Source organism: Haliaeetus leucocephalus, unplaced genomic scaffold (genome assembly GCF_000737465.1).
Source record: "Haliaeetus leucocephalus isolate CR32 unplaced genomic scaffold, Haliaeetus_leucocephalus-4.0 Scaffold228, whole genome shotgun sequence".
Classification (NCBI taxonomy): Eukaryota; Metazoa; Chordata; class Aves; order Accipitriformes; family Accipitridae; genus Haliaeetus; species Haliaeetus leucocephalus.
In genome coordinates this window covers 22,932,944-22,955,428 of record NW_010972664.1, presented here as the reverse complement: position 1 = coordinate 22,955,428, position 22,485 = coordinate 22,932,944, and the positions used below count along the sequence as shown (strand labels likewise).

The 22,485-nt window shown below is 39.9% G+C and overlaps 1 protein-coding gene across 2 annotated transcripts in view; it reads left to right on the top strand.

The window, feature by feature from the left end:
- MAN1A2 (mannosidase, alpha, class 1A, member 2) overlaps positions 1-22,485 on the top strand; it is a 141,032-nt gene that overhangs the window by 96,984 nt on the left and 21,563 nt on the right. For both annotated transcript variants that reach the window (XM_010567515.1, XM_010567516.1), the window contains exons 9-10: positions 15,228-15,343; positions 22,007-22,226. In XM_010567515.1, the coding sequence (XP_010565817.1) occupies positions 15,228-15,343; positions 22,007-22,226 (336 nt within the window). The remainder of the gene's footprint in view (positions 1-15,227; positions 15,344-22,006; positions 22,227-22,485) is intronic.

Genomic DNA, 22,485 nt, shown 5'->3' with positions numbered 1-22,485 from the left:
AGGTTTTCTGTTGATCTGTACAGTGTTAAAACCGAGTCGTGAGGGGTGTGAAAGAGGTAAATTAAATCTACATAAATACATACATAAATACACTGTTGAAGAAATACGGGATTTAGCTGCAATATAGCATCATTCTAGTGGTGGGTTAATCTTCTATTTCTATAGCCGTCATTCCAGCGGTGGGTATATTCTAGTGGGGGGTGCCTTTATTCAAAGTAATAAAAATATCAGTGATGTACGCATAGCAGTCAGACTAGTTAATGTTATTACTATCAGTTGATTATCCAAAGAGTATTAAACAAAATATATAATGGAAGAATTCATTTAGGTCAAGTTTTTTCAGTAGTTATGTTTTGTCTTTACCTTTTAATTTACTTTTTTAAAAGAAAAAATGTATATGATTTGAATAGAAGAAAAGGGATACACTTCTGTGTTGGTTTTCTGTTTAATTTTGTTCTAACGGGCTGATAGGTAAACTTGAATACTTAAAGACAATTCTTGTTGCAAGACAGATTCGTGGAAGAAAAGAGAAGCCTCAAACATTTTTCTGTGGCTTTGGTGTGGCCCCATGGGACTGCAAGCCGGATGTATCTCTACTTGCAACAAGAATTTTGCAGAAAATTCTTGATACTGTATTTTGACACCTTCTCAGAGGTATTTGCACAAGGAGCCTAGGCACAGCCTCATTTTGTGATTTTAACCAAACCAACCCACAAGGATTGCATCTACTTTGACTTGCAATCCCAAGTATTAAATGTTAGTGTGAGCAACTAATGTGCCATTGAAGTACCCCATTCAGAAATCTTTCCTTCCTTTTTTCTCTTTGCTCCAGAGATGTGTGCAGTGATTTATGCTGCCATATAAGTAACTTCTTAGCACATGTAAGGTCTCACAACATACTGCCTTTCTTTTTTTGAATCTCAGATTCTGCAGAATCTAAATGTCATGTTGTCCGTCAGAACTTTATATGAACTGGATATAATTCACAAATATGAAGCTTATATCTCAGCTGCTGGTGTTAGGAAATGAGAGTAATAAAATTCAGTGCCCGGTCTTACGGAAGGGGAAGGTGATATTTGTTTACAGAGTCATTAAGCCAGCTGATTTTTACCTACTCTCATTTTCTCCTAAGTTTAACTCACTCATACTCACAGGTACCAAGACATGTCCAAGTTGTCTGGACTCAGAGAAAAAGGGACACTGCTATCCAGCCCTCTTTGCATACCTAGGGTTCTTGAATGATGATGATGAGCTAGTTTTTGGACAGATCTTTCAGGCCTTCTAGGGATCAGTAATTGTCATGGGGTTTTCCTATGCCTCAGAGTATTTCTGTCTGTAGCCTCCATAGATCTTAGGCCACGCAAGTTGCTGTGCGTTGTCTGTTTTTCCTCATTTAAATGTATGCTTAATGTATGTATGTGGTCTGTTCTCTTCTTAGGTTAGAGGAAGGGGAATGGTGTATGTAATCTGCTGCAACCGTGTCGCCGTCCTTCTGATGTTGGGATGTGGGTCTGATGAGTCATTTCTGCTGTGGTTTGATTTATCAGGGTGCAGGCCTTTTGATCTCAATATAAACAGCGTGTTCTGTAGTTTCACTGCTGGGGAATGATGTTCTGGGGACGGTGCCCTGTGACATACAGACCGTCCTTTTCGCTCATTGTTCTGCCGCTTACACAGACAAGCGTTTTCATTCAAACCAGTCAAGTGTTTCTGTTACAAATACCTAAAAAGGTCTAATCAGTAAAGTAACTTAACAGTCAACTAGTAATTATGATTTCATCAAGAAGGATATGACCATGGCTTCCAGGTTCTTAACAAGTTGGAGAGATGAGTAGAGTCATATAGTGTGACATAAATCTAATCTATAGCCCCATCTTTGTAATGTTTATATTTTTAGGAATGTAAATTTCCATGTGCATTTAATGCATTTTACATAGCACTTGAAGAAGGATTTTGGCGACAGATTACCTTCTTTCTTTTTCCGCCTGCCTCGTGAAGCAGCAGCAGCCAGGGTCGGGAGCCGCAGAAGGCAGGGCTGCACGGGGACTACCGTTCCATCCCATCATTTCTTTCCATTTGAATGCCATAAAACCCAGTCCTAAAAACTGCCGGGTGAATGGCTTACTGGTCACTGCTAAATCTCCATGCTTTCCGGTGGAAATGCTTTGTAATACAGCTGTACATGACTTTGTTATACCCAGGAGGAGGAAAATGATGTCATGTGTGGGCTAAATATTTGTGTTTGAGATTGTAATGCACAGGTATTATTACAGCATGAGTGGCATGACAGCTTTTTAATGGGTTCAGCTCAGGATTTGTCAGCTCACTGGGACTATTGCTAGAAGGCAAAGCTATAATGCCCACAGGAATGTTGACAGATTCAATTTTTACTTACGGACTAAGGTGATGGTCCAGTAGGAACAAGTGATTTACAGTACTTTGGCCTTGGGGTTTCAGTTTCTGTAAGCCTGAAAGGGAAATAGCTGGCAAGAAGCATATTCTAACCTCTCGCATTAACCTCCAGTTAACTTTGTTAGCTTTTCGTTTCACTTGGTGAGTGGTTTGTTTGATGTAAGCATCAGAACTTTGAATTTGATTCTTTTCAAAAACAGTGACAGTGCTTTCTAGAGAAGCCTGCTAAGCAGATTTAATAACTAGAATCTTGATTAAAAGTGAGAGATTTCAGAATTATGGAAATTAATTTGTACTGAAGAAAAATTACTTCTTAAAAAAATGAAAATATGTTGAGAAAATTTAATTCTAATTTGCATTTGCAAACAGATTAGGTGAGAATACTAACTAGAACAGCAATAACAAAGAAAATGCCAATCTGCGTGTTACTGCCAGCTCAGGACACGGCGCTTGTGTTTGCACGTTTCTGTAAATTGCGCATTCTTCTTTTCTACTTTTCAATACCGAGAACAAATTATTGCATTTCATCTGGTTCCAACATCTCTTGCAAGTAATAATGTTACTGAAGGGGAACTCAAATTGCTCTGGCTTCACATCTCACTTCCTGCAGCTGGCCTACCTATAGACATACCTGCGTTGGTTATGTAAGATAGTTGCGTCAGTTTGACTAAAATTGGGGTTTAGACTATATATGGCTTCCGTATGCAAGAAAATAAGCAGAGATATCTGTTCTGTGTTAGCCTTCTGTGTTTATTGCACCTTAGTGATATGTGAGCACGTTAACAACTTACTGTAAAGTAAGCTAGTGTGTGAATTTACGGTGTGTGAGCTGAGCATTACTATTAGCAGTGTAATAGCAGATACTGAAATTACCATTACTGAATGCTGATGTGATTCAGACTGCAGTCTGTTCTACAGTGCTTTGTTTGTGTCTCCTTACCGAAAACTAGCCCCTTTAGTCAGATTTGCAAGTGGACTAAGTTAAAAGCCCAGTGCGGGGTACTCTGTCAGCACGTTGACAGGGACTCGCCAACAACATGACATCGGTCCGTATATACATATTTAATGCACTAAATTTAAATGTTGTCTTTCACGTACAAAGCAATGACTATCCTCAAAAGACAAATAAGAGAATTCCCACAGGTATTTAGCCTGCCTCGTTACACACACTGCCTTAGCACCTTTTGGTGATGCTCTCACGTCCTTGCGGTTCCCTGCATCTGTTACTGCACAGTAAGTAGAGGCACAGCCAAGGTGGCTGAATGGGAGAAACGTATCTCCTCTGTTTCCCGGTTGTTTGTGCTGTAGTCTAGCCTTTAAATAAACCAAAGCAAATGCCTTTGTGGTTGTGCGTATTTCAGTTTCGTCAGGTGATCTTTCATTTTCAACAATAAATGCCTAAATTAAACCAAACCAAGCACTTTTAATTTTAAAATACTATTTAGAGAAGGCTTCTGAGAATTTAATTAAATTGGATTAGATTTACACTTCCGTTAAAATGCTGCAATTTTCACATGTAGGAAAATCAATAAAAACAACTTTAAATTACTTTCATTAAATCAGTGCAAATACTGGGTGAATATTCCTCAGTTTTTATGCCTGCTTGTACAGCAGCTCACCAGCTCGTCCACCTTGAAGTCTTCTAATGAATTCCACATACGCACATGTACCCGGGATTAAATTCACTGGGAAAAACACACACAGGCAGGCATTTCCAGTTGTTGGCATGTAAACCTAGGGCCCTGTGACCCACTGTCTTTTCTCCAGCCGCTGCCACCCGGACCTACCGGCCCCAGTGACCTGCGGCCCCTTTCTCCAGTTGCTGGCAGTCTGACCTTGCAACATGCATCCCAGTTGCTCCAGTTACTGGCACCCAGACCTCTCTCGCATGCCCTCTCTGGGTGCTGGTACCTAGATCTGCAGGCTCTGCGACCCATGGGCTCTTCTCCAGCTGCTGATGTTTACACCTTGCAGCACTCACACAATAGGATAGTGAGTGGGATTACATGCAGAAAATAAAGGAATCAATAAGGAGATAAGGGAGACTGCTGGTAGGGAGAGTGGCTCTCTTGAATGCAAACTTTCAAAGGTGCTGCAGAGATTGATAAATAAATCGCTATTCGGATTTCTGTTATTGGGACTTTCATTGTTAAAATTAAGCAAGAAACCCTTTCGGTCTTTACATCTAGCTCTGGGAGATTAAAACCCTTGCAGATTGCAAGGTGTGAAGTGAATAATACTGAAGAATGAAGTGGTCTTTCAAAAGATTGAAGAAATATTGCAGATAATTATTTCAGATAAAAATATAATTGTAGCATAAATTAACAGCTCGATAGTCTAGCTGTGGATAGTGAGAAGGATGCTAGTACTGGAAAATTCCCGTCTTGGCCAGCTGAACTGCTAGTGTTCTCCTTTAACTATGAAGGTACTTTGCATTTTCTCCCCCCAGCCCTTACATTGTTTATTTACTAGATGCCTTATTCAGCAGAAGTAGTCTCTTAAATTATATCTGTTAATACCCCTACATGCTCTATACAGCGCTAAGAAACCAGCAATGCCGAGTCGTGAAAAATCGAATTGTGAAATGTCATGTCAAGTTTTGGCAAAACATCCATAAACTAAAAGGAAGTGAAGGGAATTGTGTCAAGTAAGCCTGTATTTTCCAAAAAGTATTTTACAAAACTCTTCAGATGATTACCTCCCATTTGGACTTGTGGATAATAGCTTCTAATGCTTTAATTCTTGGGTGATTATTTTCCCCCTTCAGCATAAGGAAAATATTTTTCTTTCTCTTAAATAGAAATGGTGCAGGATTAAAATAATTTATTTTATCTTTTGTAGAAGCACTTGTAGAAGTAGCTCCCAACCTGACTTCATCTTTGCACATTTATTTGATTTAGCAAGTAAATTTCTTCTTTGATTTGTGGTTGGAATGTCAGTTATAGAACTGGAGATATGTGTTCTATGTAATGGTTAGTTTGGAGACTGATATAAGCATTTATTGTGGTGGGGTTTTTTATTTCAAATCTGCTTTCAGTTGAGTACATTATGAACAAATACAAATACAACATGATTTCTAGACTTCCAGCAGTAGGCATGCATGTACCAGTTGCAGATGAGGAGGTGGGGGTGGTTCTCTGCTGTTTAATTTTTCTTTGCTATCTTGGCAGATGTCCTTAATTTCTCTCTCCAAAATATTCTTTCTTGTTCTGTATTTAGGATCATGCATGTGTTTTGAATAGAAAATAATCAGTGTAATCTCTGCTGGGGAATTCCCCTTGCCCTTTTGCTTTACAATGATGTACAAATGTAATTAACTGTGTTCCAAGAAAAGGCTGCATTCAAATTTGTTTATTCATTAGAAGCCAAGAGCAAGTTAATCTGTTAAAACTTTGTTTTAATGAAATACAGCAGAGCTGTGCGTTACAGGGAATATGCTTTTATAAGTCTACAAGGTTAAGATGTTTTGCTGGTCTGTTGAGCAAGATGCTGATAAAGCTGAACAAATAAAAGCTTTGTTTAGTGTTTTAAATATTCTAGTGTTATTGGAAGGTTAAATATGTATATGAATTATGTGTTTGAAAAGGAGTGTCTATAAATAATTCCTAAAGAAAGGATTTGGATATGGTATAACTGGGTTTTGAAAGTGCTTGCGTACATTGCTGTGGAAAGAGATTAATATTTTATTCTGCTGTATCACCAAACTGCATTTTTAGAGCATGATCTTGGTGGGGAGTGCATCAATATCTAGAATTTGAAATCTGTCCCATAACAGCTATAACATTTATTTTCTTTACTGTGAATTCAGTAAATTAATCTGTATTAACAGAGTCCGACATGTCTTAGGGTACGGCTTGATATTCTTGAGTTTAAATTGCTGGCTTTGAAGACAGCTAACTTAAAAGGACTGGGGAGTAAAAAGGTATCCTTTGACATGTGCTCTGTGAGTTTTTAAAGTTTGAGCACCCGTGGAATCTCGTTATTTCTTTACTAATTGACTTTTGTACTAGGATCTCTACATACCTAAACTGTATTTTTGAACCATTCTTGATTTATTCATTTCTTGTCAAAGGGAAGCCTATCAAAGTCCAATTACAAACTTGTTACAGCCTTAATACAGTTACTCGTTTTTATTTTATTCCTTCTGTATCACTTGTTGGAGGCTGTGCACCTAGCTGTTTATATTGACGTTGTTCTCTAGACCACCAATAGATTGGGCGACACATCACAGTCCATTTCTTTACATCCTGTCTTCAGTATGTGAGACATCGTATTCTGAGTTGTGTGGGGAATGTACCTTCCAGTGGTCCCATGAGAAACATTTCCAATTTGGTGACATTGAGGGGAGAGGGGCTATGGTTTGGTTCAGTGGACATTGAATGTGTCTTGCCAATGGGATCTTTTAATCATAAAGTTCCATGGGGAGCTGGACCGTCCTGTAGCAGCAAGGTAAAATACCATCTCATCTTGGAGATCTACGTGAAGACATAGCTGATCTTTGATTGCAGATAATGCTGTAGCACCTTTTGGCCTATATGGTCAAAAATAAGAGAAGGTTGGTGACGAATGCAGTCCAAACGTAGGGTGTGGTAGCTGAGTCTCAGTCACAGAGCATGGACTGAGTAAGTCTTAACAACCAGCACAGTTTCCTAGTACCTACAGAATGACCAAAACTTCGGCTAGCTGTGTCTGCTATTTCAGGCGTCTGTCATAAGAAGAAAAATAAGAGATACATAGACACAGGTCTAGGAGAAAGAAACACGCGGAGTAGCCTGGATTTATATTGCATGTGGTGTAATCTGTGAGTACATCAAAAACAGGGAGAGTCTTTCATGGCTTCTTTGAATCTCTTTTGACTGTCAGCATTCATGTATTATGTATACAAGCACGTACATATGTAAGTATGCAAACTGCTATGGTCTTGATCCAACTGGAAGGGAGAGGGCAAAGTTGTTGACAGTGGTTTTGCCAGCTAATTTTGCATAGATGGATGTTGGGCTAGACTTAATCTAATAAAGGTTTTCTTTCTCCCATTTTATTGTTTTTAATCTGTAAGAGGAGAGTTGAGATCTTATAGGAAGACTAAGGTGAATACACTCAAGGTTGTAATGACCTTAAGAGCTTGTCAATCCCTTTATGTAGAAACTCTTATTCAGAAGGGACTCTGGGTTGTGGGCACATACCTACAGCAGTATTGTTTGTAGCAGATGATGTTACCACCCCTTAGCTGTTTTTCACAGCCACCTTGTCAGGTAAAAAAAAAGTCATCAGAGGTAAACATGTACCTGGCTTCCCGTCAATCCACTGCAAATTCCAGCAGCTTAGTTAAAGCTGCCAGCGCAGGTGGGATTTGCAGTGACTCCAAACTTGGCAGAGAGGCAGGTGTGCTTCATTCCATTGGCTCTGTTGGTGAGTGTAATAATCTGGAAAAGGCAACTTCAGGTGATAAAGGGCCACTTTTCAGTGAAAGCACCAATATAAAGGTTTAATGTGTTTAATTTTTGCACATGGACTTGACGTATTTAGCTTATTGGTCTTTAAGTCATGAACATGTCTTCTGAGAGATGACCTAACTCCTTCCAGAATTATAAATACTAGCTGGAATGTTTTGAACTTTCAGGGAAGTTTGAATACAAAAAGGAAAATATTTGTTCCAGCTGTGAATTCCTGAGTGTGAAAGGAGAGCCTGTTGTAAGATACCAAGTTAGGATACTCCTTTGACATTACAGAATCATAAGCTACATTCAATTTGAAGTTGCGTTTTGGTTCTAACAATATGAGTTACCTAACTGTATGTATTAGTTGGGCTAGTTGTACTTGCTGGTCTGTTTCAAATTATTTCTATTGTCTTTGCACACACTTGAATTGTGCAAGTTTGAGAATTTTAATCTTTAGTTTGATAATCAGTACAGTTCTAGGAAGTCATTTTGCTTAATTTTATTATACAGGAAACTGGTAGCGCTTACAATTAAGGTTGCTCAACACTTTCCGTTAAGTGATTGTGTTTTCAGTTTCTTGTAGCTGCCAAACTTCAACTCTTCCAACTGGAATATTCTGTCTGCCTCAAGCTGTTTTGTTGGGTTTTTTTAAACAGCTTTGACAAAAATGCTTCAGCCATTTCTAAAGGAAGCTAGAGGTGGAATGTGATTCTACCCGGATTAAAGTTAGTTTTTGCGAAGCATGCGGTTAAGAAACTTGAGAACCATCATGTTTTGGATATGAAATACTGTGGGAACTATTTGTTTCAGGACTGCTTGAGGAAAAAACCATCCATATTTTTCCAAGCCTTTGAAAAACATTCACATCTACTTTCTCCATATGGATTATTTAGAGTTCAGCTACTACGTTCTCTAGAGCTGGGCGCGTGAGCAGGCGTGATCGTGCATCCCCGGGCTGGGAGGAGCTGAGCTAGGTTTTTCTTGTTGCTTGAATCTGTTGTGGCACCAGACGGTAGAATGGGAAGCAATGTCTGTTCAGCTATCTCCTAACTTATAAATGCTTGGCTTTGCAACCTTATCTATTCTTTGAATGTAGTTCTGTTATGTGACAACCTGCATGTTTTCAGAAAAATTCTCATGCTGGTAACGTGTTCCTTAGTGATAAATGATTCATAGCTGACTAAAAATTGCACCTCCACCTCCTTTTATCAGGGCTGCCTCTGCTGCAGTTAATTTACAAGTGTTTGCACTTTTAAGCCTTCCACTATGGCTTATGGCATCCTTAGGTTGAATTTCCACTGTGAATTGCAGCAGCTGCAATTTCCAGGGCCTCAGCTTTTTGGATTAAAGGATTAGAAAGGGAGCTTGCACCTATTTAGAGCAGCTGAGGGACACTAAGCCCAACTACATGAAGTAAAGATTGAACTGAAATTTAATCAGGGCCACTCTGAAGACAAACAGAAAAACAATTCCTTACAAGTTTCCTACACAAAGAAAGAGGGCTCCTGCAGTGTAAGGCCAGTTGGTACCCAGAACAACTAATGGTGATGGGGTGTATGGATTTCTTAATGAAAGTTAATATTAGCTTAATGACTTTGCTACTCCCTCCTGGTCACTTATCTTTTCCACTCTTGAACTCCTTCCCTGACATACTGCAGTAGCACTTTGTCAAAGTAGTGTTCGTGATCCTTGAGGAAAAATCAGCCTCCCTTTTTACTACTTTGTTCTTTTGTTGCAAAGCAGTTCTGTACTACTACCCTTTTGGTTGAAATGAATCAGTAGTTTGTTCATCTTGGTGCTTCTAGTCTATTTGGTATAGCACTGTAGGGAGGTTTAAGTTAGTTTCCCTTTACTTTAGAGTCATAACTAACTACCAGTTCTAAGACTTGAGTTTCATTAACACATTGCCAAATTTCCAGTTCTTTGCGTGATTGTTTTCTAGCTGTCTGTACTTAAAAATATTAAATCAGTGTTGTAGTTGCAAATTCATGAATTAAAAATGCTGATGGCATAGTTGATCCTCATCTCCGCCTGCTTGTGCTTATGTACTACTAGAACGTTATCTCACTGTACTGCTTTTCAGCATGGCAGCCTGCACACGCTAAACATACTTCTGCTCCACGTTTATTTCATCTTTTCTGTCCCGTGTGCGGTAAATGATGCGTAAGCTTTATGGACACAACGGGAGGCTGGGAGGACGTGCCCTGGGGTCAGGAAGAGGCAGTGGCTCGCTACCCGTCTGCTCATGGGTGACATGAAGCCTCACCCTCAGGTGCTGGGACCGCAGCATCAGTTGTGGCATGAAGTGCTGCTTTTAAAGCAATGCCTGGCTTCTTTCTTTATTCCTGCTCATTGCCAAGAAATGACAATTGAACAATTAAGGTACAAAGCAGAGAGGGTTTAGCAAATCATGAACTGTTTTTAATTTGCCTCATTAAGCTGCTGTTAACTACTTAAAGCCATCTGCTTAAAAATAATTTACACATCTTAAGTTTGCTCTAGAGAGCAGGTAGACCTTCATTAGAGGAGGTTTTGTTATTAATGTTATCTTTAGGGGGCTATCAGTTGTTGTGGAAAATATTTTATTGCTCACTGAACCAAACTTTCCCTGTAAACCAAAGGAAGTGGTACGTGTTTGTAACGCGCAGTCTGCTGCCATAACCGTATTCTTGGGAACCAGTGCTGTTTGTTTAGAAACTGGCTTGCTGTGGAGGACTATTTACAACCATTAGGTAGATCTGGGTACGAGAAAGGAGAATGAGCTATGTGAATGCCTAGTATCCCTATTATCTACTACCATTGCAAAAAATTAGTCCTGGAGAGGAAGAACAGCTGCATCTGTCACAGTGCCTCAGCTGTAATTGAGGAGGGGGAACCCTGCTGCCTATGCTCTGAAGAGCTAGCTGAGGAAAAAACAAGTTTATTTGTCTCCCCAGATTTGTAAAGAAACAATTCCACTTACAGAGAACAAATCACCAGAGCGCCACAGACTCTCCCTCCTATCTCAAGCTGAGATTCATTGTCATTTCAGTTAGACAGCATGTGTGCTTCTTTCTGACCTGCTAGGTATTTCTGTGGTTTGCTGTGAAATAATTGTCTTGCTGCTTGTCAGAGGAGACTGTTACAGCAGCGAGCTAATGGATTGCTGATACGAATAAGATCATTTGGAGTGAAACTAGCTTTAGAAATATTAGATAATGATGGTGTGACAATTGAAAAGAAGGTCCTCCGCTCAGTCTGTGGGAAAGAGGTGGATGTGATTTTTGGAATATTAGCTGAGACACAATACTTGACTAAATATAGATCTTCTTTTAGCAACAAATTAAAAACTCATTAAAATATTGCTATGAAATGTTTTTTTCAACTGCAAACTGTTTATTAAGAAGAAAAATGCCAATATTTAACAGGATGTACATCTTTTGAAGTATCTGAGCAAAAATGTTGCCATGAACTGTAAATATTATTGTCTTTCTATTAAGATTTTGTTCGGCTCTTTCTGGCAAGGAGGAAGCCTACAAACAGACTGACTGCACGGGTTTGCACACAACGTGCTTTCAAGTGTGTGACAAACCAGAAAAAATACAGGGCTTTTTGTAATTGCTTTTGGTTGCAATAGTTGAAGGTAGTCTTTGCAACTGCAACTACTATGTCTTTTAGTTTAAAATAAGACCTCCCAAGGAATTCTTGACTGGAATCCTTTTATGTTTGCCCAGTCATCTGGGCCTACATTTGAAAAAACGGGGAATGAAGAAAATATCTTAATTTGTCTTGATTGGAAGGAATGAATGTTCTAAAAATGTATACATGTCATTGAAGAGAATATGTGGCTTCTGTCATATTTGATCTGCCCTCATACTTCTGTTCTCTTTGCTATATTTGTCTTAATCTGGAAAGAATTTTACTTCAGGATTTCACTGTGAAACACTTCTTCACAGTAAAAACCTTTAAATGACATAGATCTAATTAAATAATTCTTGTAGATCAAGTATGTTAAAAATGAAGTCCATTTTTAAATTTGCAAAATACTTATAAACATTTTAAACATAAAACCTTCACAGCTGTCTGCTGAAGAGTACCCAGTGCCAAGATGCTATTGTAAACTCAGTTATTCAAATCAGGAGTTGTTCCTTTTTAGTACTCTGGCTTGACATGCAACGTTAGGACGGATTGAAAAACTTCAAAATATTTTATGTGCAAAACATTTTTATGAGCAAAACATTTTGAGTTGAACTGAGTTAAATCTCTGAATCCATCTGAGCTGTAGCTCAAATAGCAGGAGAGAGTGATAACCACCGTCGACCTTCTGATGATAAGTTTGGGTAGGGAGCTTTGTTTATAGGACAGAATGATATGTGATGGCCCAAATCTACAGTTTTCACCAGCTATATATTTGCTAAGGAATCCTGAAAAATGTTTCTTTAGCATTTCCACTCTAGGTGAGAGCAAGTTGTCGGCGTCCCACAATCTGTCACAAAAAGTGTTTTACTTTTCAGTCATTTCTAGTTGTAGTCCTTACACAAAATGCAGCCAATTCTGCTTTAGCAACACCTTCTGACACTAGCAGAAGACCTGAAGAAGATCTTGCCAGGGTGCAGTTAATGCAGCTGTAGAAGTTGGAAAAACTTGCTGTACTTAAACCTCAGTTCAGCTGCTGCGGTGGCCTCCTTTTCACTTCCACCCTCTTCTGGCTATTTTTTGCAGATGAGGGGAGGGGTTAGGGAAATAGAGAGCTGTATCCCAGTGCAGCTCCCTTTGAAATACTGCTTCCCTTCTGCCTGAAAGATACCTGGGTGATGTCTTACCACGTGTGACCACCAAAAATATTTCATCTGTCTCTTTCCTGCTACTGAAGAGAAGGAACAGAATCAGTTTGCCCTTTCTGACAGGTCTGTTGTCTGGTCCAGCTGTGAAAGGCATCAGCTGGGGAGCGGAGGAGCCCACAGTTTAATGAGAGAGGAGCCTTGAAAACTCCTAGTAGTTGAGAATTGGAGGGAGGTATAAAAACGGGAATAAAGAAAACACTGCTGCTGGGAGCAGCAAGGCCGTCAGAAGCCCTTAGCCTTACCGTGGTTGCTTCTTGCTTGCTGAGTGGGAGGAGGATCTGTGTCTGAGAGGCTTGTGCAGCTCTGTGCTCTGAACGCATGAGAAGGTGCAAAAAAGGCTGTCTAGAGGATGGCTCCCAGTCCTGTGTGTCCCGCTGCTACTGGTTCCTCCGTTCCCTGTGCTTTCACCTAAGACAAGAAGCAATGTGGAGGAGGAGAAGAGCTGCTGACAGGAGGGAAAGACAGTTCTCAAATGACTGCCTGAAGAAGTAGATGTGAAACGGGGCACGTTTCTGATATAATTGACCTTGGAAACTCACCTGGAATGCGGATTTCTCTGTTCAGGAAATAAACCTTTTCCACTCGTCTTCCTGCTCTTTCCTGCCCCGAACCCAGCTGGAGCCGCTTCAAGATGAACCGTGCTGAGGGTTCGGCAACCCTGTCCTGGTTGGGGACTAAGTCCATCTGTGACAGAAATCTGGCAGAGGAGCAGCGCTGACTCAAGTGACAGAGCTCAGCTGGGGAAGAGGCAACAGCTTAACACAAGTCGTTTTAAACCCTGTCTCTTGTGAAGATGGCCCCTGAGTAGTGCTGACATGAGTCGTAACTTGGAAGCCTTGGGATGGTTTGTTTATTTTTTTTCTGAAAACCACAGACCCTTAGTTCTTGTGTCTGCTTGAGAACGTAATTGTGCATTGAAGGAGTAATTTCTAGCCCTTGCATTTGTGGAAGAAAGTGACTCGTGACCTGAATGCCCTCTTACAGCTCAGAGCTGGAAAGCTTATGAAAACTCATCCTTTGTGGTTAAATCACTGAGTAGCTGGGTGTGAACAGGCTGTCTAGGAGATACTGAGCTAGAAGAGAAGGGCGTGAAGTAATCTGCTCCAAATTCACAAGCTGAAAACAAATGGGAAAGCTACAGGCTTTCCACCTGCTCCTTCCTTTGTTTAGAAATCCATTGGTAAGGAGCAGAGGAGTCAGGAGGCAGCTAGAAGAGTTAGGATAGAAGCATCTACCAGCTCTAACCTCCTACTCACATCTTCAGAGACAAGCAGACGTGCTGGGGCAGGACGGTGCTTGGAGGAAAAGAGCAGGATAGCTCCAACCTTTCTTTTACACCTTTATCCCAGAAAGACCATGAATAATAGCACTTTTCTGAGGTACTTTGGAGAAGGAAGTATCGTATCTTTTCTTTTTTTCAGCCGGCAAAAGGGAACTTGCATGACAATAACAGCAGCCATGCTTAGGGCACTGAATTTCTGGCATTGTCACAAAGTTGGTCTTAAGCGTTTCCTTCGCCCAGCTTCAGCAGACTAAGACTGTTCTGGTGCCAGCGTTTTGGGAGCTGTAATGTTGGGAAAGAAAAGGTTATGTGCTGTTCTGGTTGGAGTCACTTATTAAATCTCATAGAGTGTACTGCTTTTTGAATGAAGGGTGTACTGAGGGAGTGCTTGCCGGGGTTGGAACAGGAGCTCCGAGGCTGAGTCAGCCCCTCAGTAGGCTTTTTGTGGGGATGTATGATAGTTTACCCAAAGAGAAACGTAGGCAGTTCTCATGTGGTCTGTCAGCACAGAATAGCGATGACTCTACTTGTGAAAGGCAACCTCTGCAAGGAAAAAAAAAAAAAAAAAAGCAGGTGACAAAAAAGTAATCTGCGTGTTTGGAGGTTGAGTTTATGTGGTGGTGGATTCTAAGTCAAGCAGCTTTACTTACCCTGTAGCACATGGCGTGGCTCTGCACGGCTGCTCAGACGTGGTAGAACAGAGCAGGGCTTATGTTGTACACTGCAAAGGCAATTTGCCTCCCTTTTGACTGAAATAATTTTAAAGAACATTGACTTTGAGAAATTCATTAGTCTGTTAAGTAGCTACCTTGTTGGAAATAAAAATCTCCTGGAAAGATTGGGTTCTGTGTAGTTCGTGGCAGTTCATAGCCAGCCACGTGACCTGGTTGCATCCTGGATACAGAGATCTCACGGTTTTTTATGTATATGTTTCTACATATATTAAAAAAAAAATAATAAAAAAAACCCCCAAACCCTAGCAGCTAAACAATTAGGTTCTATGGAATGAAGTAAAAACAGGTTAAATTACCTTTTTGATATGAGGGATAGCCTCTGCAGAATGACGAATAGTGAACACATACAGCAGGTTCCACACCTATGAAGTTCGGAGGGGATAGGGGGTACAATGCAGCTTTGTCCTGCTAAACAGGCTTAAAATATTGATAATTCTACAACAGTAGACCTTAAAAACGTAAGTTTATATTTTGAATAAATTTAAGGTGCTATTATATAACAACTTCAACCTTTTTTTTTCCTCTTTCCCTCCTACAGATCACACATCCGTGGGCGGGCTGGGAGACAGTTTTTATGAATATTTATTGAAAGCGTGGCTTATGTCAGACAAGATGGACACGGAGGCAAGGAAAATGTACGACGATGCAATTGAGGTGATTATAATTCATTGAGTTTTCCAATACAGTGGAACTTAAAAACCATCTTTAATACTTAAAAAAAACCCCACACCAACAAACAAAGAAAACCCCATAGGACTTGTTTTGATTATATAAGTTTTAAGAAATCAAGCGATGAATAATACTAGCTTTCTCTCCGAGTAGTTTAAAAAGTATTGTGGAATACATCTGATGCAGATTATTGTGCTAAAAATAATCAGCTTGTCCAAAATGGTATAATGTAAAAGCCCAAGCTATAGTTCATGAGAAAGAGGTCTAACAACCCTTAAGATGTGTGCAGAACGACCAAGTCACTTTTCTCCAGTGTTCAGAATCAATCATTCTAGGAGTCGAAGTCCTCAACTGTTTTATTCTTTAAATTATTTTCTAAGACATTCAGATGTTATATTCCATATTTATCTTGTAAAATATAGTTCATACCTATTCCTTGCTCTATGGTTCTTTTGTGATATGGTCTTGCTGCCTCTCACAGATGAAGTAGTGCTTGCCCAAGGAGGGCAGTACTGCGGGATGGTTCAGTGGGGTTTGGGGTGGGGGCCTTTTTGTGGTGGCTCTGAGCTTTTTATGCTGCCCAGCTCTTACTTTCTTAGTTTCTTATACACAGGCATCTTCTTTCATCAGGCTCGCTTGTGGCCATATATGCCAACACACCTATGCTACAGTTAAGGCACGTAGAGGGTAACTAAGGTAGTTTTAATCAATTTAGCTGTGGTACCAACAGCAGCAGGAACTGTGTAGTCTTGTCCAAGGGCAGATATGTGTTTGGTGCCTAGCTTGTTCCATGCTCTGTGCATGCCGCGTTTCCTTCTACACAAACTTTTAAAACTTAGTTTTAGTGCAGTCAGTCTCCTAAAGCAAAATGCCTGTTCTTGGAGTTCTCAAAATTCACCTTTTAAAAGATATATAGTGAAAGTTTTAGTCCAAAATTGCTTTGAAGCTGTAATATGTCTTACCCCGACCTGAATTTGATTACATTTGGCTTTCAGCTACTTGAACTTTTTCCTTTCCTACATTGTTTAAAAGGGTGTATCTGCATCATGTAGCTGGTTGCTAACAAAGGTACGATAGGCATTCTCTCCTGAAGGAGAAATGCATTATTTTCTTTAGTCTCACAATATAAAACAGATTTTGAATTCTTAAGCTTTTTTCCAAGTAGTTTCAAGTGTCTTCAGTATGGAGACAAGAACATAATGGTTCTTCTAATATGTCATCACCTGATTTCTTCTCAGTGTTCTCTTCTTCATCCAGCCAAGAGCTGTGTTTGCACTCTTAACCTTTGCCTCGCACTGTCATCCACTTTCCAGTTGGTTTTACTCTGAAATTGGTTATAGTCTTTTTGATTTACTGCTTTCCTACTACTGTGATTTACATTCCTGATTCCTCGATGTGTGACCTTATACTTATCTCTGTTAAAACACAATTGTTCAGGCAAAACCCATTTTGTCACCTATTCTGAATGATTTTACGGGACTGACTTTTCCTTTATCACTATCTATAGCTCCATCAATTTTTGTGTCATCTGCAATTTTTCTTACCATTTGTTTCTTGCCGATCATTGGTAGAAATGCTGCCTAGCATTGAATAAAAGTATCTTTGCAGAATCTTCATGGGATGATTTTTTGCAATTTTTTGTTTTACTTTGTTCTAGCAAGCCAACTTTTAATCCACTTCATGTGCTGCCTTGAATTTGTTTGGGACTAATATTTTGTACAATACCAAGGAAATTCCTGAAATTCCTAATATTCTTAATATCAGCATGCACTTGTCAATCAAACATTTATTTTTGAAACCACATAATTCATTTTATATGATTGTTCTTTTAGCCTTTTAAAATACTGTTAAAGCATCAGCTATTTCCCAGTCCTCTTGGCTTTCCAGGGTTTGTTAAAGTCAACATTAGTAGTTCAAAACACTGGTTGAGTACTTTTAATAGTCTAACATACTGTTTATTGGGTCCTGTGGGTTTAAAAATGTTTAGCAGTTGATGTTTAACATCTATTGGGGTTACTGTTGAAATATTTTATTCTGATTCCTAAACTGTGAGCACTTCAAAATTAGAGGAAATAAACTTTCCCTTTCATCCTCTTCACTGTAAACCCAGTCTTGCAAACATTTTGTATGGGCAAATCCCTGCCTCTGAATGGAGACACAGCAAAGCAAATTTGGGACCAGATGAAAACACACTGTGGATAGGAGGGAGAAAGAGCTGAGCTGCTCCTGCTTCGTGTGTGGTATGACCTGTAGTGTAAGCATCAGGTGGTTTCCTCTGGCTTTCTCTCAGCTAAACCCACCCAGGGTACATTTGAATCTGCATGAACCATACTGATTTATGCATCGTGGAACATCCTTCTGGTTCAGGGTTTGTGTTTATCCCAGGTCCTACTTGGCATTGAATGACGTGGGCAAAGAGTCAGTGAGTAGGATTTGTTTTACATAATTGCAAACTTGAGGTTTTATTTAAAATCTTGAAATATTTTTAAGAGCCCATTCCCTTACCATTCTTTTGGTTTTGCCCATAACATAGGTCTTCCTCCATAGCTGATGCTTCTTAATCTTTTTTTTTTTTTAAACTTGGAGCAAAAGCTCTCTGCATCATTTATGCAAGCAGAAGGGGAAAGGTGTAAAATACATTCTTCCCACTCATAGCACAGAGTTGGAAATGTTCTCAGCACCCACCAGTCTAAAAGAAGGTCTCTGTCCAGCCACACTTCACTCCCTTAGCTTATTACGGGGGGGAGAGTGGAAGATAGACAGCCATACCCTCACTCTCGAGTCTTGCAGTAGGCTGTGATATCCCATTCCTTGGAGGTATTAAGAGGAAGAAAGATAACAGCATCTGTTCTTCAGATGTCATGACCTCCAATCCATGGCATATGAAGCCTTACCCAGGTCACCACGTACTTCATAACAAGAGGACGGACAAGTTCTGTATCCGTGACCTCTCCGTGCTATATAACGTTAGTGCAAAGGACACTTCATTTCAACATCCTAATACGTAGATTCATGCTGTGATAAAAACTGAAATTGTGAAACTTGTTGAGAATTTTTTGTGGTGGTAAATATTGAGTATGGACCTCTTAACTTTACTTTCAATGTTGTCATGCGGATCTCCCAGCTAGTCTGGTTTGAAGTGTCTTTTCTCCTTCTCAAATCAGCTGGAGGATAGGAAATCTTCCTTTTGATCTGTGGCCTTGAGTAGCCTAACCTGTTAGGCTCACAAATTTGATCCTCGCTCTTTTCTTGTTGCACAACACTAGATAGCTAAAAGAAGGATTCAGCAATGTGTCTGACTATTGCAACATAGCAAGTACTGCTGCAAGACAGCTCAGAAAATGCTATTTTTTGTAGTCATAAAAATCACAGAAAGCATGAACATCAGATAGAGAGCATTCTGTTTTCACATTTCGGTCTATTGTTTTGGGCATTTCACAAACTAAGGCAGCTTCTTCCCTCAGTTAATCTCTCAGTTGATGTGAACTAAGTCTTTTCTTTGGGAGCTTAAGTACACACATCTGCTCTAGTGCATGTATACTCCTCGTGGTCCAGCTGGATGTCATTGCTTCACGGTACCTATCGGAGTGCTCTGTAGCCCCAGGCGTCCAGCCCAGGATACAAATGTCACATCTGTCCCAACCTCAGCAACGCCCAGCTGTTCCTTGTTAATTACTGTAAATTTTAATTGTCCTTTTTATACAGTCAGCAAGCAGTGGGTTGTGGAATGATAAAGTATTTTGAGAGGGTTACATTTATTTTCATTTTGGCCATGCTTCTTTTGTGAATCTTAAGACGTAACTTAATTATTAAAGTAGCTGACAACTTGATGTTCAGATTTCAAAAACTACCCCTTACACAAGACAGTGATGTTCAAGTTCAGAAGATGTGTTCTCTGTTTGGAAGAGGGGCACACTGCACCTAGATGATGTTCTTCAGTCAAACCCTGAAAGCAAGCAGCTCATGGAGAAGTGTATAAATTTGGCCTTTGTTGGCTCTCCTGGTGCCAACGACAGTCATTTTGTCCCCCCTGGAAATGCTCCTGCACGCATTTACTCCTCAACAGTTATGAAATTACAAAAAGATACAATTCTAAAGGGAATTTTGCAGAACATTTGGAAAAAACTGTTTTCCTCCAGGAAATAAATAATCCAAACCCTTTTAAGCCTTCTTGCTCTTCACGGTAAAAGTGGCTTTCCTTTAAAGGGGACTCCTCAACTTTTATGTACCATATGGTCAAAAAAATCCTATAATCATCAGCATGTCAGTTTTGTCACAGTCTAGGATAATTGAATCAACAGAGTTGATGCTACGGATCTTAGTATCTTCTTCAGTGGCAGAATTTTCAGCAGATCCAATCTTTCCTATACCAGTACTTGCAGAACCAATGAGGCTTGTACAGTTAACCACATCAGGCTCCCTAGCAGCAGAAGCCACAGTATCATGCCAGTTTGCATGATTGCTGGACAACCACTCTGGCAGCCATCAGAGACTTACTGGTTTCTGCTCTGTCAGTTATTTCTGCGTTCTTCTCGCTGGATCCTGCCTTAAGCACAAACTTCAGATCTGCTGGTGGCATTAGCGAAGAAGTTAACCCAACAGGAATGCAGACCAGCACTTTGCTTTCATCACCTTCAGAACACACAGGCTCAATAGAGGGCAGTGGAGAAATTTCACCATCCAAATGATGGCTCAGTCCACAGTGCAAGTAAGGAGCAGGACCCTACCGATGGTAACGCAGTCTTCTCCCTGTAGTCTGCTCCACTGGCTTTTAGTGAGTGCATTCACCTTGGCCCTATGGGGACTGCCAGCTCTTCACTGGCTGCATGGCTGAGGTGTAGATTCACAACAGTATAACCATTCAGAAAAGTTGCTGCAAGCACTTGCAGCGTCTCAGGTCAAGAACATATTCAGAAAACCCTACAGAAATACATGCATATTCAGAAACACAACTCTTTCAGATTACTGTTTATATTATTGTCTTCCCCAGATGAGGCTCCTAATCCTACAAATTCTGCCTTTTCTAACCGTAATTTCAATCATTCTGTTTTTAGAAAAGTTTTTTATTGAAGGAAGCTTTGGAAGGCTGTCAGGTGTTATTTCAGCACCTGGATGGAGGACTTCCATGCTACCAAATATTGCTGGGTTCAATACAGCTGCTTTAACAGTGCTGTATCACTTATGCATCAGCTTAAAAAAAAAAAAAAAAAAAAAAAAAAATTTAAAAAACCCTCCCCCGCCACAAAAGAGCTTGAAGCTTTTTTTGTCCATTTTGTTGAAAACAAAAGACAGTCTCCCTTTTTTATTTGGAGGGAAAAGCTATTTCACTGTCCACTTTAAAACCTGAATGACAAGTTGCAAGCTGATTAATCTATGTATTTATTGCTTGAATCTGTATTGTAGCGAACTGCATAGTTTGCACTGTGTAGATAGCAAGGAGACAGCTGTGTGCAGCAGACATGACCTCCACATCCACGATAACCGCTTTGGTTATATGCGGGATCCTCTGCCTGTGTGTTCTCAGTGTATCTAGTTTTAGTGCAAAATACAGTTGTGGACATCTGAGGTGTAATTTGTTGTAGGTACCAGAAAAGTAACGGAGAGGGGTAGTAATTCACTTCTGTAATAGATCTTGTGGATGGCAAGGAGAGTAGTAAATGCCTTTTTAATGGCACTTCAATACTTCAACTCTAATCAGCCTCGGAGTACTCTGACCAGTCACAGGTCATGCACTTTGAAGGAAGCTGTGAACCTGTCAGATGGTTATGTGTGGAAGTACAAAGGAGTTTTCTGGAAGGAAGACAGGAATAATGTCTTCATGGTAAAGAAGATAATTGTCTTCATTATTATTGGACTCAAACTGTAATGAGATTCTAGTTACAAGAAAAACTGTCTAATACTAAAGATAGTAAGTACTGCAGTAGATTGGTGGGGGTTGTGAAACTCTCTGAAGGAGGCTTGAGTAAACGTGTTGTTCCATATAGTTTGCAAACTTTGGAAAGTTAAGTCAGCTATTCTCCTTCCCGCTACCAGAAGAACACCATTTATAAGTCACAGGCAACAACATATTGGTACAAATGTGCAAAGACAAAGCAGCAGTTGCCTCACCTATAAAATAATACTGGTTTTTGTGAACAGCTGCTCTGACCCTCACCCGTCCTTTGACCATGTGCAATCAGAAAGCTGCTACGGACAAGCAGCTAGAAGGTGGCTGGAGCATTCCTGTCGCTTCTTATTAAAGACAAACTGAGAGTACAGGTGCTGCCTTTACAGATGTTGCTGACCAAAAGTTTCTGACGTGGGTGTATTTTCCGAGTACGCACAAACTGTACAGCAGAACAAATAAGTACTTCTCAGAGTTAACAGGTAGACAAACTTTGTTTGAGCCATAAAATGTGTTCAATTCTCAGCTAAAAGTGCAATGTTATCTATGTCATGATTTTCACATGTTTGATCTCATTAGCGTCGTTTAACACTTAGGGTATTTTTTTGTGTGTTGAAATTATATTCTTATAGCTGTTTGTTCCTGTAGTGCTCAGAAGAAAATTCTTTTTGTTTTGAAAACAGTACTTTCTTCTTTGAAGGAGAGTTAGTATGTAAAACTTGCATGTGAAACAGTATTTGAAAGTTCTCTTAATCTTCTTGTAGGCCATAGAAAAACATCTCATCCGAAAGTCCAATGGAGGACTGACCTTCATTGGGGAGTGGAAGAACGGGCACCTTGAAAGAAAGATGGGCCATTTGACCTGTTTTGCAGGGGGAATGTTTGCCCTTGGAGCAGATGGTTCCAGAGATGATAAAGCTGGACATTATTTGCAGCTTGGAGCTGAAATTGCACATACGTGTCATGAGTCATATGACAGGACAAGTAAGATATATTGCTAATCTAGTTATTTTAGTAGTTGAAATACATAAATTGTCATAATTATTTTTAAGGTTTGTTATGGACCTGTGCCTTGTCTAACATGCACTGTTTTTATACCAGTATAAGTTTTTTAACATCCATGTGTTTACTACCGATCTACATCACAGTGAGTAAATGTAAAACCAGACTTTATGTGGTTCCTTCCTGCATGTTTATCCCTGTTTTTGGTTCAGTCAGCTAAAATAGGTTATATGGGTGTGGG